Source organism: Vespa crabro, chromosome 23 (genome assembly GCF_910589235.1).
Source record: "Vespa crabro chromosome 23, iyVesCrab1.2, whole genome shotgun sequence".
In the NCBI taxonomy this organism is placed as follows: Eukaryota; Metazoa; Arthropoda; class Insecta; order Hymenoptera; family Vespidae; genus Vespa; species Vespa crabro.
In genome coordinates this window covers 2,867,501-2,883,411 of record NC_060977.1, presented here as the reverse complement: position 1 = coordinate 2,883,411, position 15,911 = coordinate 2,867,501, and the positions used below count along the sequence as shown (strand labels likewise).

The window sequence follows — 15,911 nt, the reverse complement described above, 5'->3', positions numbered from 1 at the left end:
TCTAATTATGTATATAAATTATTATAATTAAAGTATAAATAAGTAATTGATATATTTTTGTTATACTACAGTAATTTAGATAAATTAAGTATAAATAGTATAACAATAATGTAGAAATTATTTGTTACGCTATTATAATAATATCAATATATACCATGTACTAATTACAAATAATAAAAAAACAAAAACAAAAACAAAAACAAAAACAAAAAAAAACAAAAATGAAAAAGATAAAAGAAAATACAAATAACACTAACAAGTGAAGTTTAAAAAGCAACGTGACGTTATAGAGGATTAATTAATCAAAAAGTTTTCATTGAATTTTACAGGAAATCGATGTCTCGCTTAAAAAAAAAAAAAAAAAAAGAAAAAAGAAAAAAGAAAAAAAAACAAAGACAGAGAGAGAGAGAGAGAACAGACACACAAATTAAATCAAGTAAAGCCATATCGAAAATATCATAAATAATAATTTTCATTTGACAGTCGTCGAAAAAAATATTCGTAATAAATTAGAACGAAATGAAATAGATAAAAAAAAAAAAAGTTTCCTATTAAAATCGCTAATGAAATTAGATCCTTTTTAATGGTAGAGGTGGTTAAAAAAACAAAAAAATAATAATAAAAAAGAAAGAAGAAAAAAAAACGTACTGACAAATATTTGCGTTTAACAAATGGTGAAGTGAAAAATAGAGAGAGAAAGAGAGAGAGAGAGAGAGAGAGAGAGAGAAATTGAAAAAAGAAAAATACCACGAAACAATTCTAATGGATAACATTGAGCGTATCGGGCAGGAAGAGAAAGGTTTTAACGTTTTAAAATGCAACCGAACTCGTGCAATTTCATTTGGGAAAGTTTCAAAGGGAAAAGGAACGTCAAAAGGATCACTTGGAGCGTTTCTTTTTCTTTCTTCGAGAGTATACGAAAATGGCGAATGGGATGTTGGATAAAATAAGATAGATATATAGATAGAGAGAGAGAGAGAGAGGGAGAAGGGCAGAGAAAGACAGAAGATAAAAAGTGCAGGGTAAATTTGTGCTTGAAGAGACCAACGGGCGCCGATCGAAGAAGCTCCTTGTTCTTCTTGTCCTTCTTCTTCTTCTTCTTCGAGAATTTAAAAGAACGACGAGTTTCCCCTTCGGTTAAAGTGACTCATTTTCTTTTCTTTTCCTTCCTTCTCCCTTTTCTTTTTCATTTTATTTCATTATTTATTTTTCATTTTTTATTTGTTCCTTTTTATTTCTTTTCTTTTTTTTTTTTTTCTTTCTTTTTTTGTCGTCACCTTTATTTTCTCTATTATTAATCTTTTTTTTTCTTCTCCTTTTTTTTTTTTTTTTTATATATATATATATTCTTATTTTCTTCTTTTCTTTTAATCTTCCCCCTCTCAATGCTATGCAATGTTGAAAAAAGAAAAAATTCTTTTTCAATCACAGTTCATTCCGATCAGCTCTCAAATCGATTTTCCATATCTATGACATATCTTTCGTAGCTATAGCATTTTCCTTTTTTTTCTTCCTTTTTTATTTTCTTTCTTTCTTCTTCTTTTTCTCTTTTTTTTTTTTTTTAAGCTTAAGAGGATCATTCGATTCATTCGATTGGATTATGTTAAGGGGTATTAGAAGATAATTTAACGGCATATTAACTTGAAATTCTTTCTATCTATATCTTATATTATTCGTTCATACTTTTATACACACACATATATATATATATTTTTTTTTATAATATTAAAAAATATTATAAATATTAATAAACATATTTAATATTTATCAATATATATATATATATATACGTAATTGTTGATTAAATATTTATTAATATATAAAAAATATTAAAAAAAAATTTCCTCGTTAAATATCCCTTTCAGAAACAAAATTTTTCATTTTAATTTTATTAAACGATCTGAAAAATACGACAGGGAATAAACATAAATCGTTGATGACATACTTCGTAAGCCAAAGAGGGGCCAAGAATACTCTTTATTTTCTACACTTTGTCGTAGACAGGAATTGTCAGAGAATTGTCTGACTATTATTCTCTCTTTCTCTCTCTCTCTCTCTCTCTCTCTCTCTCTCTCTCTCTCTTTCTCTATCTCTCTCTTTTTCTTCACTCTTTCCAATGCTCTCGAGTTTTCCCTCGTGACTCTTATCCGTGATGTCGTAAAGGTCACCTCATTGTGACGAATCGACCAATGCACATGTCGGACATAAAATAAGTGTTTGCCCTTTTTCGTAAAATTGGACGAGTAATTTTTTTTTTTGCTGATCGAAGAAGAAAAGAAATCTTCTCTCGCTTTTTTTTTTTATGAAAATAAGCATTTCATTTCAAAAAAAAAAAAGAAAAAAAAAAAAAAAGAAAAAGCAATAATGAATGAACAGAAATTATGATCGAAATTGAATGAATTTTTATGCAAGAAGCATTGATCGATTCGATGTCAATATTATTAAAAAAAAAAAAATAAATAAAAAAAAAAAATTATCTAACAAATATATTCACATTTTTCTCGTCGTCGTTAATTTTTAGAAAATTTTCGTGAGAAAACGTGATTATTGCTTTCTGTAAAAAAAAAAAAAAAAAAAAGACAAACAAAAGAAAAACTATAAACTGTGATCGAAAATTGAACGAAATATTTCGACATTTCGATTGATTCGAGGATCAATTTTTAATTTCGATAAAACAATGAAAAAAGAAAGAAAGAAAGAAAGAAAGAAAAAACAAAAGCAAACAAAAAAGAAAGTAAACAATAGCCCAAGTTCACGTTTGTGTCGTTCTTGTTAACTTTAGAAAACGTACGAGGGGGAAAAAAAGGAAAAGGGGAAAAGAAGAGGAAAAAGAAGAAGAAGAAGAAGAAGAAGAAGAAGAGGAGGAGGAGGAGGAGGAGGAGGAGAAAAAAGAAAGAAAGAGAAAAAAGAGAAGACAGTGAGAAAAGAGAAAGGGGGAGGGGAGGAAGAAGAGGACAAAAGGAAAAAAAGTAAAAGGAACGTATAAAAGAAGACTAAAGTAGTGAAAGACATGTGCAATGGGTAAAGTTCAAAGATCGAAGGGACGGTACGAAGGGCAAGGACGGGCAAGTTACAGAAGTCAGGATTGGCAGGGAACATCAAAAGGATGATACTTTATTTCTTTCGACGAGAACGCTCTTCTCTCGATCGATCGATCGTAAGGCCCTCACGTTTCGTTCGTTTAAACGTTCATCCCCTTTACACCCTTTCATCCCTCCCTCCCACAACCCCTCCCATTCCACCCAAACCCATATACTCATATTCTCCTTACCAGTGGTGTAAAAAGAGGCAAGCCAATTAGGAGCAAAGTATCTCGAGACGTGAACGAAAAGGTGCGAAAAGGGAACAAAAAGGGAACACTCCTAGGGAAAAGTCCATTCGGATAGAGGAAAAAGGGACAGAGAGAGAGTGAGAGAGAGAGAAAGAGAGAGAGAGGAAAAAAAAAAGAAAAAAAGGGAAAAAGGAAAAAAAAAGGAAAAAGACATAAAAGGTGGGATCGTTTGAAGAAATGGCCGCTGGTAAGTATAAAAACGTACAATTACAAGTAAGAATTCATCGTTCGAAAGATCATCGTTAAAATTAAATTACCATTTAATCATTAGATATAATTTTGTTCATTTGTACTTACGTACAAACGATCGAATTATTTTAATTCTATCGTAATAATTTCTATCTCATTATAAAATTTTATTTTATTCTTTGGAATAAATATCGATTATTTCCAATTTAATAATTCTTCACAATAATAATATCTTTTCTTTTTTTTTCCTCCCTCCGTTTTTCAAAAATAAAATAATAAAAATGAAAAATATAGTATAGCGTCGAAACAAAAGTATCTGACTGATTGTAATAATAATGAATTATTCTATTTTTTTTTCTTTTTTATTTTTGTTTCTTTTTCGTGATCTTACAGCAGGTCACTACATCTTAGCGTTTGTAGTTAAAAAAAAGAAAAAAAAAAAAAAAAAAAAACAGGAAAGAAAAAAAATAGAAGAGAAAGAATTAATGTAGAATGTCTCGAAAAAAAAAAGGAGTAATTCATTTTTCAAATGATTTGGAAACTTTTTTGGAATCATCCTTGTATTTGATAATGAAAAATTTATTCTGTTAGTTTGTAACTTTTTTGTTTTGTTCTTTTTTTTTCTCTCCTTACAAACTTTTTAACCATTTCTAACTTAATATTTTTCTTTTTTCTTTTCTTATGTTTAAAAAAGTTTCAGTATTTATGTAAAACTTCGTTGCATAAATTATATCAATATATAATTAATATATAAATATATATATATATATTATTTATTATTATAGTATATTTTTTGTCGCGTTTATAAAAAATTATTAGATAATACAAAAGTTATTAATTAGTTTACAATATATACAAATAAATATAATTAATAATATATTTATTATTAATATAAATCATTAATTAATTGATATAAATCGTTTATTTTAATCATGTCTCATACTTGTCAAAAATTAATTTTCTAATTGTGTAAGAATTAACAATTAATTTTATTACAAAGAAAGAGAAGAATCAAAAAGAAAAAAAAAAGAAAAAGAAAAGAAAAAGTGAAGTGAAAAACGATTGATAAGCTTGAAAAAAAAAAAAAAAAAAAAAAATTCTTTTCCTTTTTCTTTTTCCTAATATAAATTTACAAACTTTGTAACGAACGTGACGCTACATTGAAAATACTTAATAATATAGAAATAAATTAACTCGTTTATTTTTTAAAAGCGAGGATATTTTATACCTCGAGTATTTAGATATATAGAAGATATATAGCCGTAGGGTACTTTTGGAAAACACATACGTAATGCATGTTGAGCCTCTCAGAGTAGCGTACTAACTTATATACACATACAGCATACATAGATAGCAAGGAAGATAGATAGATAGATAGATAGATAGATAGATAGATACGTAAAGGATAGTTGTTCGACCGAAGGAAAAACGCTTATCGCTCTCCTTTGCCGAAGAATCGGTCAAAAGTAATGTACTAAAAAAAGGAACATCGAGAATTAAACATTTAAAACTACTATCGGAGTTCCGTCGCTTCCGAATGAAATTAGAACAGAATGGATGTGTGTGTGTGTGTGTGTGTGTTAAAAAAGAGAAAGAAAAAGATGGAGTACAGTATCCGATTTTCTTTTCTCTATAGAAAGAAGCTTATCGTGTTATCGACCTTACTATATATTACATGATCTTTACACAATAATATATTCTATATTAATAATCTATTGTTAAAGAAAATTCTATGAAAAACATCATAAAATTATTCCACTCGCGTGTAATAACTTTTTCAAGTAATATATATATATATATATATATATATATATATATATATATATATATTCAATTAAAATGAATGACTTATTATATCAATTAAATTATGAATTTAACTTCGACATTTTATTAATTTATTATTGAAATATATTTTAATTTATTAATTTATTAGTTCATTGATTTACTATTATGTATTTCATTCATTACAATATATTTTCATTAATTACTTTGAAAGATAGTTTCTTTTTTTTTTTTTTTTTTTTTTTTCTTTTTTTTTTTTTTTTTTTTTTTTTTTTTTTTTTTTTTTTTTTAAAGAAAAATATAAAAAATTGTATCAACGAATAAAAAGTACGTGTAAACAAATATTATTTTCTTATTATTTTAATTTATTATTATAAATTATAATTATAAATATAATATTATATATATATGCTTATATTATATTTTAATTAAAGTATAAAAAGAAATTTGATATATATTTTCATTCATTAATATAAATATATATGATAATTTGATTAAATGAAAATTTAAGATTTTCTTGATAAAAAAAAAAAAAAAAAAAAAAAGAGGATAAAAATCTAAATTAATTGAACGCAATTTAAAAGTAATTTCAGTTCGGCCTGAAGGAAAAGAACTGTATTCGTTGTTAACATTTATGATCGATACGGCCATTTTCTCACGCTATACGTGAGCCTTAGTTGATTGTTGTCGGAATGAAATTATTGCCACTTTAGCAAAGAACCCCTAGAATGAAAGCCTTGGAAAAGGGTGGATGGAAAGGATTCTTTTGTCATAGAGACACCGCTCGTAGAGTCCTGCGGTCTAACGCAGGAAAGATGACTCGACCTTATTTTCAATGGCATAAGAAATGTTCAAAAATGTTCCCTTTCTCTATACAATTTTCTACTTTTTTTACTTATTTATCATTTCTCCTTTTTTTTTTTGTTTTTGTAAAAATGTTCATAAAAAGAGAGAGAGAGAGAGAGAAATTCGTTCTAGAAAAACAACAAAATTCGATCAGAAAAATTTTTCTCTTTGTTCTATCGTATTAATTAAAATATAATTTATGCATATATTTTATTATAAATTAATATATATATATATATATATATATATATATATATTAAATATCGTTTGTAAATATATCTTTTCGTCGTTGCATTCTTTTATCAAGTAAACCAAAAAAAAAAAAAAAAATAAAGGAAAGAAGAGAAAAAAAAGAAGAATAAAAAGAAAAAGAAAAAAAAAAAAAAGGAAAATAAATCATATATCAAATCGTTTATTTATTTTCATTTTACGAACTGTATACTTCGTTATTTACCTCAATAAACCCGGGAGCGTTTACAAACAAGAAGTTTACGCGTCTCGTCAATACATCTCCCAAGTGTATAACAGAAAAGATGTAGGCGACGGACACAATTTGTTATATCCGGAAAAATTTTATTTCTTCTTCTTCTTCTTCTTCTTCTTCTTCTTCTTTTTTTTCTTCTTTTTCTTCTTCTTCTCTTTTTTTTCTTCTTTATTTCTATCGTCATCCGCGGAATAGAAAAGACCGACTAACTTTCTTTGGTATCGCTATTATACACGAGTAAAAGAGAGAAGGAGAGAGAGAGAGAGAGAGAGAGAGAAAATAAACGTGACCAATCAAGATTTAATGTCCTAACTGTTTCAAGACTCCATTGTGGTCTCCTTTGCAACAAATTTGAATACAAATGGGAATCAATGATCGAATCGCCTTGTAATGCCGGAATAAGAACGAAATCAAATAAGTCTGCTTTGTTTCTTCAACGAACCGAGATACATTCATACAGGTTGAATCAAAAGTTCCATAGATCGTTTTAAAAATCAATTACGCTCCTTTCTCGATTTTTTTTTTTTTTTAATAATTGTCCTCTGTCTCTCTCTCTTTGTTTCCTTCCTCCTCTACTTCTTCGTTTTTCCATTCAAATCAAAAAAAATCGGAGGAAACTTTTTTTTTACGTACGAATTTGAAAAAAAAAAAACATTGATAGTTGAAAATAAGACAAACGAAAAAAACAAAAAAAAAAAAATAAGAAAAAGAAAAAGGAGTATGTATAATTGATCTTTCTTCTTTTCTTTCTTTCTTTTTTTTTTCTTTCTTTAAAAAAAAAAAAAAATCGACGAAGAAGAACTTTTGACCGACCCTGTATTTTTCTCTTTTCTACTCGAAAACTCCTCGAAACGTATTTTCTATTCCGAATGCGAATATTCCAATGATAAATCTCGACGAATAGAACGAACGATTTGCACGTTCTATCGTCTTCGAGCAAATAGCAAAACTTTTCATGAAATTTTACTTCGACTTGCGATTTCCTTTGGCAAACGATACTCACGTTTCGAGTTGTATGCCTTAAATCGTTTCACGAATTACTATACTTTTTAAATCAACTTTGAAGGCAAAGAAAAGAAAAAAAGAAAAAAGAAAGAATTGGTAAATTCAGATTTATTATTTTTATTAATCGAATTTTGTTTGTTTTTTCTATTGATTTTTTTTTATGTCCACGAGAAAATTATTTTCTAAATAAAAATATAATAATATTGAACTATTATTCAGATATAATGTCAGTATAAGTAATAATATATATTATTTATATTAATTTAATACGATAATAATTTTGTATTAATTTTTAATATTACCTATTCTATTAATATAATTTTTTACTATTATTATAATTCTGTCATGTTATAACTTTTTTTTAAATATATCACAAAATGAAAGAATTACGAAAGACTACGATAAGATACGAAATAGTAATAGATTTCCGCCGATGTAAGAAATTAAATTAAAAAAAAAAAAAGAAAAAAAAAAACTAGGATATAAAAAATTAAATTTAAATACTTGATTAAAGTTAAATGACTTTAAAGAACGATTAGAAAAGCTTTCATTATACAATTCTATTCGTCTAAAATTAAAATTCAGAGGAACAAAAAGAATATATATATATATATATATAAATATATAAATATATATATATAAATATAATTAAAAAAGAAATTATTTTCGTACGTATACAAAAGAAAAACAAAACAAAAAGAAAAGAAAAAAAAAAAGAAAAGAAAAAACGAACGGATAAAAATATAAATCAATTGTTTACGTATGAAAAATTAAAATTGAGAAATATTTTATTCATCGGTTCGAAGAGAAGAAAAAGGAAACGAGAAAGAAAAGTGATTATCTGCTATTGATTTTCTATTGAAATCTTTAAAGAAAAGAACGAACTGCATGAAAATAACTAATCATGATGACGACGATCATCTTAATATAATTATCTCATTCATTAATTTCAATTCGTTTTATCGGTCCCTGATACAAGTCTTGATCATTAATAAACTAGATGATATTCGTCTAAAATGACGAGGTCTTCGAAACATTTTCTTTCTTTTTTTATTTTATTATTATTATTATTAATTTTTTTTTCCTTTTCTATTTCTTCTTTTCTCTCTCTTCCTCTCTTTTTATTTATATTTTTACATAAAACTCCAACGTCATCCTGAAACCCCCGCAAATTCTCTTTTATTATTGTCTTTATAGTCGTAGGCGTTATTCAATAACGTTATCTTCGTAATAAATAAATAAATAAATAAATAAATAAATAAAACGCCTTCGTGATTAAACTGATTAAACTTAAAAGTATGCGTTATCTCGTTCCAACACAAATTTATATACATATATATACATATAAATAATATCTATTTATATAGGAACGATTTGGGTTATTTAAAGTGAATCTGAATATGTTTTAAAACGGATAGAAGAGAAAAAGAAAAAAAGAAAAAAAAAAAAAGAAAAATGAGATGAATGTTGCAGAAATAGAAATAAGGAAAAAAAAATGTTTATATAAACGCGGACTTAGATATGTTTTGTTAATAAAACTAAAAGGAGAATAAAATTAAATTAAATTAAATTATAACGCGACTTAATTTTTGTTATTAATAAATAGGATATATTTATTGTTTATTGTTATATGCATCGTGCAAGCGTTATAAAACATTGAGAACAAATAAAATCGACAATGCATGATTTGTGAATAAAAGTACTTCTTTTTTTTTTTTTTTTTTTTTTTTTATAAGATTAACAAAAGAAAATATTTTTCAAAAAATCTAGATCACCCTAATACACAAACAACGCAAGTACAATCAGACAAAGAAATATTTTTATAATAAATTACTTCTTTTTAGCAAGTAAACAGTACATAAATATATATATATATATATATATATATATGACTCTGTTGTTAATAAAAAGTATTTTAAAAAAACTCTCAAATAACCATAATTTTGCTTTGCCGTCAAACAAAATAGAAAGGATGAAAGTGGTGCAACGCAACGTAATAATTCGATTTTTGTCAACGAGTAAAATGATCAAAGTTTCTATAATAACACGACATACTGCAGTACACCCAATTCGTGCGAAATGGAAACAAAAAATGAATAACTAAATAAATAGATAGATAGATAAAGAAAAAACAAAAAAAAAAAAAATCAAAAAAAAAGCAAAAGGAAAGAACGAAGAGGAAAAACACATCGAAAAATATTTCTATATTTTATGAAAACACATTTTATAGAAACACATTTTAGAGAAACTAAACAATTTTTATTTTATTTATTTATTTATTTTTTTTTTTTTTTTTTTTTTTTTGTTGAATCGTACGTTATCCCGATCGTTTTATTTATCATTAGATCGGACAAGTTGAATTAATACGATGATGAGATAAAACTCTTCCTTTATCTCGTGTCACAAACTTTCTATCCTTATCTATCGATAAATCTGTTAAATATCTTCTACGAGAAACTCGTGTTTCATTAATCATTGAGTAAACTTCTTCCAACTTATCACATATTACGGCATACATACGTATTTATTAAAAAAAGAAAAGAAATAAATAAGTAAAGAAGCAAATACTTGAAATCGAGTGAAAGAGTGAAAATTATTAAGAGACGAAAAAAAGGGATAAGGTATGGATCTACATCGTAAATGGTTTTTATTAAAAGGAAAGAAAGAAAGGAAGGAAGGAAAGGAAGGAAAGGAAGGAAAGAAAGGAAGGAAAGAAAGAAAGGAAAGAAAGAAAAAATATATATAATATAAAAATAGAATGGAACGAGAGAATCACGGAAAAATGTACGAAATAAAGAAAAAGTATTTCTTAGCTAAAAACTCGAGTGGAATATCAAAAGTGTACTTTCCTTTCTTATCATGGAAACCCTTTAAAATTCCAATAGGCTATATCTCGTGTGACTATATCACGATGACTCTTTTGCAAAAAAAAAAAAAAAAAAAAAAAAAGAAAAAAGAAGAAGAAAAAATTAGAAAGAAGAAAATAATAAAAAAAGAACAAGAAACCAAAAAAAAAATAAAAAGAAAAAGAAAATGAAAAAGAAAAAGCAAAGAAGAAAAACGAAATGATCTTTTCGTTTTCTTTCTGTTAAAAAATAAAGAAAGAAAAAAAAGAAAAAGAAAGAAAAAAAAATAAAAGATAGGCAATTTCTCATGTTGCAATCTACCATCACGTATGTATCCATTTTTTAGCTTTTATTAAAGCTACGTAAGAAATATCCTTTTGCAGATATCTTAAAATTTTTATTAGATTCCCTTGAAGTATAGAAAGCATTCCTTATTATACGTATAAAAGAAACTCTATACATATATACAGAAATATATATATATACATATATATATATACGTATATATACATAGGGTGATTCAAAATTTTTCAAATGATTATATTTTTCTGATCTTCTGATTTCTTCTTTCTTTCCCCCATCCCCTCTCTTTACTTCTCGAATTGTTAATTAAACAAACAAGAAATCTAATTTGTATTTAAGATACAAGGCTAATTGAAAAAAAAAAAAAAAATTAAAGAAATCTCGACAAAAGTATAATCGATTTTTTTCTTCTTATTTCTTTTTATTTTCTTTTCTTTTTTTTTTTTCTTTTTTTTGTTTTTTTTTTTTTATTTTTCGAAATCACTTGGAACATTTTTATCCGACTCTGCTTACCAATGTGTATGTAACAACCCAACCTATATAATCATAGAAACAGATTTGAAAAAAGTCAAACGGAAATGAATCGCAACAAAGGGAGAATAGATACAAAATAGACAGTGAATTCTATTTACGAGCTAACATTGTTGTCGACTTATTTAACGTTAGTATCTGGAAAAATTCTAAAAGCGAATGGAAATTTTCTTATACCTTTGACCAATATAAATGTATTCTGGAATGGATAGAACATTTTCTAACATAGACGACGATCGGAGAATCGCAAAAACGAAAGAAAATTTTTCAAAGAAAATATATATGCCCTTTTACATTGCTTCGAACTTGCCTCCTGTCCTTTACGAATAAAACGATCGTGAAATATATCTTGATAACATAATGCCCATAATGGTGGAAATAGTTTATTCCCAAGAGAGAGAGAGAGATAGAAATAATATTTTTTTTTATACTCAATATCGATGTAACTTAAAAAGCGAACTTAATCGTGAAAAAATATTAATATTTTATCTTGACGTGAAATAATATTAACATAATTATGTGCAATAGTATAATTGAAAAAAAAAAAAAATAAAAATAAAAAAGGAATAAAAAATAAAAAATAATGATTAAAAAAAAAAAAAAAAATTATAAAACAATAATTAAAAATTAAAATAGCCAGAATATAATAGAACTAATAAAATCAATAATATAGAAAATAACACGAACATAATAAAATTATAATAATATAAACGATGACATCTAGATAAATAGTAAAATTGTCGACTGATAAGATACAATGATAGGAAGGAGGGGGAGAGAGATAATAAATTCCAATATAAAAGAAAAATTCAATTTGGTAAATGATATTTATATATCATCTGTCTATAATCTATCGAAATATAATAAATCAAAAGTGTAGAGATCGTGCCAAATGTTTCTAGGTTGGTCAAAAATATTTCAAGATTGGCCAACAATTCTCAAACGATATTAAAATATTAATTACTTTCATTGTCGAAACTAGTCGGATTAATTTCTTCTTATTATTAAGTGCTCTTTTTTTTTCTTTTTTTTTTTTCCTTTTTTTTTCTCCCCGATATCCTACTACCTTGTAGTTTTACAATTGAAAAAAAGAGATTGACTTGAATAATCTCGGAAAACAAAGTGGGATAAAAGGATTTTTTATAAAATCGTCTAAAAAGAAGAAAAAAGAAAAAAGAAAAAAAAACCTTTTAACCCATCTTATAGAAATGTCACTGGAAATTCTATGAAATAGTAATCGTCTAAAACAATGGTAAAATTTCAAACGCACAATCGATAGTTTTTCGATAGGAAAAAACTGAAAGACATTGTAAAACGCGTTTGAAAAGGTTAGATCGAAACGATTTCGAGGCAATATAAATGAGGTTACTCTATCTCTTTCTCTCTCTCTCTCTCTCTCTCTCTCTCTCTCTCTTTTTGTCCCTGTCTCTCTTTCTCTCTCTCTCTCTCTCTCTCTGTCACTGTATCTCGCGCTTTCGAATGCAAATTAGCAAAGAAAGAGCGCATAAATGACCAGAGAGAAGATACAAGAAAGTAGATCGTAAAACTTACGTCTTCGACGTTAATTTAAACCCTCTCGGCACGAGATCTCTTGGCTATCCTTTATATATCCTTTCGTTTCTTTTTTATTTTTCCATTTTACTCTTTTTTTTTTTCTTTTCTTTTCCTTTTTCTTTTTCTTCCGATTCATTCCCAAAATAACCCAGCCATCTTTTCTGTAAGTTCTCTAACCATCCTTCTTTAAAGAATCCAACTAAAACTTAATCGTCAATTACTATAAAGAGTATGATTTATTACCTTAATATGACTTTAAAAATAATCAATGAACAAAAGAAAATATAATATATATACATTTTTTTTTGTTAAGAAAAATTATGTATATATCACGAAATACATATGTAAATTATGTTTGTACTATATATATTATTTATATATCACGAAATATATACATATATATTATATATTTATACCTACACAGTATAAGATGTATAATGTATAAGATTTCATTAAAAAAAAAGAGAGAGAGAGAGAGAGAGAGAGAGAGAGAGAAAGAAAAAAGGAAAGAGAAAATGTGTACGTAAGTGCAAATGTATATAGCGCATACTGTACACTGCACTGAGTATATATAAACATACATGCGATATAATATCTACGATATATGTATTTATAGATGAGTCTTTGTACGTCTATCCGATAGAGTAGTAGTTTAGATAAGAATCGCAAATACGGTTCGCACAACTCCATCAGCAGTTTGACTAATGCTACCGATTTGGCGTGTACTCGGAGTTCATGTATCTGAGATCGTTGAGATAAAGCACGAGTCTCACGGCAAAAATTGCATCGACGTTCTGGCATACGAAATAAAATACGTGGGGTTATTATATAGCTATGTTTAAAACGTTACCTACGTTCGTGCATAAATCGTCAAGATTATATCGGGAGACGAAAAATAAAAGTAAAAGAAAAGAAAAGAAAAGAAAAGAAAAGAAAAGAAAAAAGAAAAGAATAGAAAAGAAATAAAAATCGATTATATCAAGGCAAACGTTAATAACTTAAGAATATCAACGAGTATAACATATATTTATTCGATTCGTCCAAGACAATTTTATTTATTTATTTTTCTTTTTTTTTTTTCTTCTTTTTTTTTTCTTCTTTTTTCCTTCCCCTTTTTTTTCCTAATCCAATAATCGTTCGTCATTTTTTAAATATAGGATAAAATTTTTATCTGATTTTTTTTTCTTTTTTTTTTTTTTTTTTTATTGACCGCCTCGACGCGAGTTAGTTTCAACCGAATTACAGATATTACAAAGTTTTTAGGCAAAATTCCAACGGATAACTTTTCAACGAAATGATGTTAACTTTCGTGAATAGCAATAATAGCGACTGCATATAATGATAGTCGTTTAAACAAGATTTAACTTTATGACAATAATAACGTATTAAAATATAATATAAATATATATATATATAACGTAATACTTTAAAAAATGAGACAACAGTAATTGAAAACGTCAAATAGCATGACTAGGAATGTAACGCGATTGAATCAAATGAAATATTAACTTGAAACATTAAAAAAAAAAAATTTGTTGAAATAACGAAAATTTCATAAAAATTGAATAGGCTTGAATAGAAAATTTAACGAAGAGAGAAAACAATCTTTTTTTTCCTCTTAAAGGAATTTCTTTTTTTTTTTTATTTCTCTTTTTTTCTTTTTCCATTAAACTCATCAATATGAAGGTTATAGTATTATAAAAAAAAAGTTTTATCTTTCATTTTATTTTCTGTATACCCTGGATTCTACAAATTTGAATTAAAAAAGAAGCCAATAAGAGGGGGGACGACCAATTGGAATATAACTGCCGTCGTTTCGACGAAGTTTAATCGGAAGAAAAAAAAAAAAAAAAAGAAAAAAAAAATGAAGGAACAAAAGAAACTTCATTAAAAGAGAAAAATTACAATAATAAAATTTTGTCGTGTACATAAATTAAGCAAAAAAGAAATTATTCCTTTGTCTTATAAAATATAATCACAGAACAAACGACAAATAATTAAAACGTCACGATATTACCTTAAATGTGATAATAAAAAAATTCTAACTTATTGTCGGTTAAAAGAAAAAGAAAAAAGAAGAAAAGAAAAGAAAAAAAATTGTATAAAAAAAAAAAGAAAAAAGAAATAGAAAAGAAAAAATCATAGAAATTAATCGATCGAGCAAAAAATATCTTTCAGTGATAAAATTTGATCGCGTTCTAAAATAATAATAATAGTAAAAAAAAAGAAAAAAAAAGAAAAAAAATGATGGATAAGAAATTCCTTAAATCCTATAAAATGATAATTTAAAAACAGAAAACCAAAAATATCGACTCGTATCGAGATTGTATGTGTTAAACAGGAATGTGAGATACAATTTTATCCATTTGAATTATTCACAGTTATATCGAATCGATTTCTGATTATTATATACGAATCGATGGAATTAATTCTCTCTGACAGATTCTATACGCGAATTATCTATAAATATATATATATATATAACTACATACATAGATATATTATAGTATACAGTTATATATACGTATAAATAATTTATAAATTATATATATATATATATATATAATTTATAAATGTATATATATATATATATATATAGGTATATATCTTTAAAGAAAACTGCACTCGAAAGAAACTTCAGCTAACTTTTCAAAACCATACGCCGAAATATAAAGAAACACCTTAGGGTTTTAAAATGTGAGAAGGAGGAAGAAGAAGAAGAAGAAGAAGAAGAAGAAGAGGAGGAGGAGAAGGAGGAGGAAAAAAAGAAGAAGAAGAAGAGGAAGAAGAAGAAGAAGTTAGAGAGAAAATTTTTCCAGTAAGCTTTTATAGATTTTTATCTATTGAAGAGTCAATGCAGTCACTGCGTCGGAAAATAGGCTTTTAAACAAAGGTCGAAGGTTGAGCTATATACCTATGAAATTCCATTTCGCATCGACACCCTCTCGGTAAAGGTACAACGACCTGCCGTTGGCAGTGATGCGAACGAGTCGTCAATTTACTCTCTGTCCTCGTTTCACAATCCAAATTCGTTTCTGTC

General features: G+C 26.2%; 2 protein-coding genes across 7 annotated transcripts in view; one reads left to right on the top strand and one right to left on the bottom strand.

The window, feature by feature from the left end:
* The window catches only part of LOC124432071 (midasin), a 115,549-nt gene that overhangs the window by 71,289 nt on the left and 28,349 nt on the right, over positions 1 to 15,911 (bottom strand). The gene's annotated exons all lie outside the window — the stretch shown is intronic.
* LOC124432075 overlaps positions 1 to 15,911 on the top strand; it is a 59,933-nt gene that overhangs the window by 28,599 nt on the left and 15,423 nt on the right. For 2 of the 5 annotated variants that reach the window (XM_046980619.1, XM_046980620.1), the window contains exon 1: positions 1,818 to 3,518. The exons of 1 other annotated variant lie outside the window; for it this stretch is intronic. In XM_046980619.1, coding sequence (XP_046836575.1) covers positions 3,509 to 3,518 — 10 coding nt within the window. In that variant the 5' untranslated portion in view covers positions 1,818 to 3,508. Of the gene's footprint in view, positions 1 to 1,817; positions 3,519 to 15,911 lie in introns of those variants that run through there. 2 more of the 5 variants (XM_046980616.1, XM_046980618.1) reach the window with 2 other exon arrangements.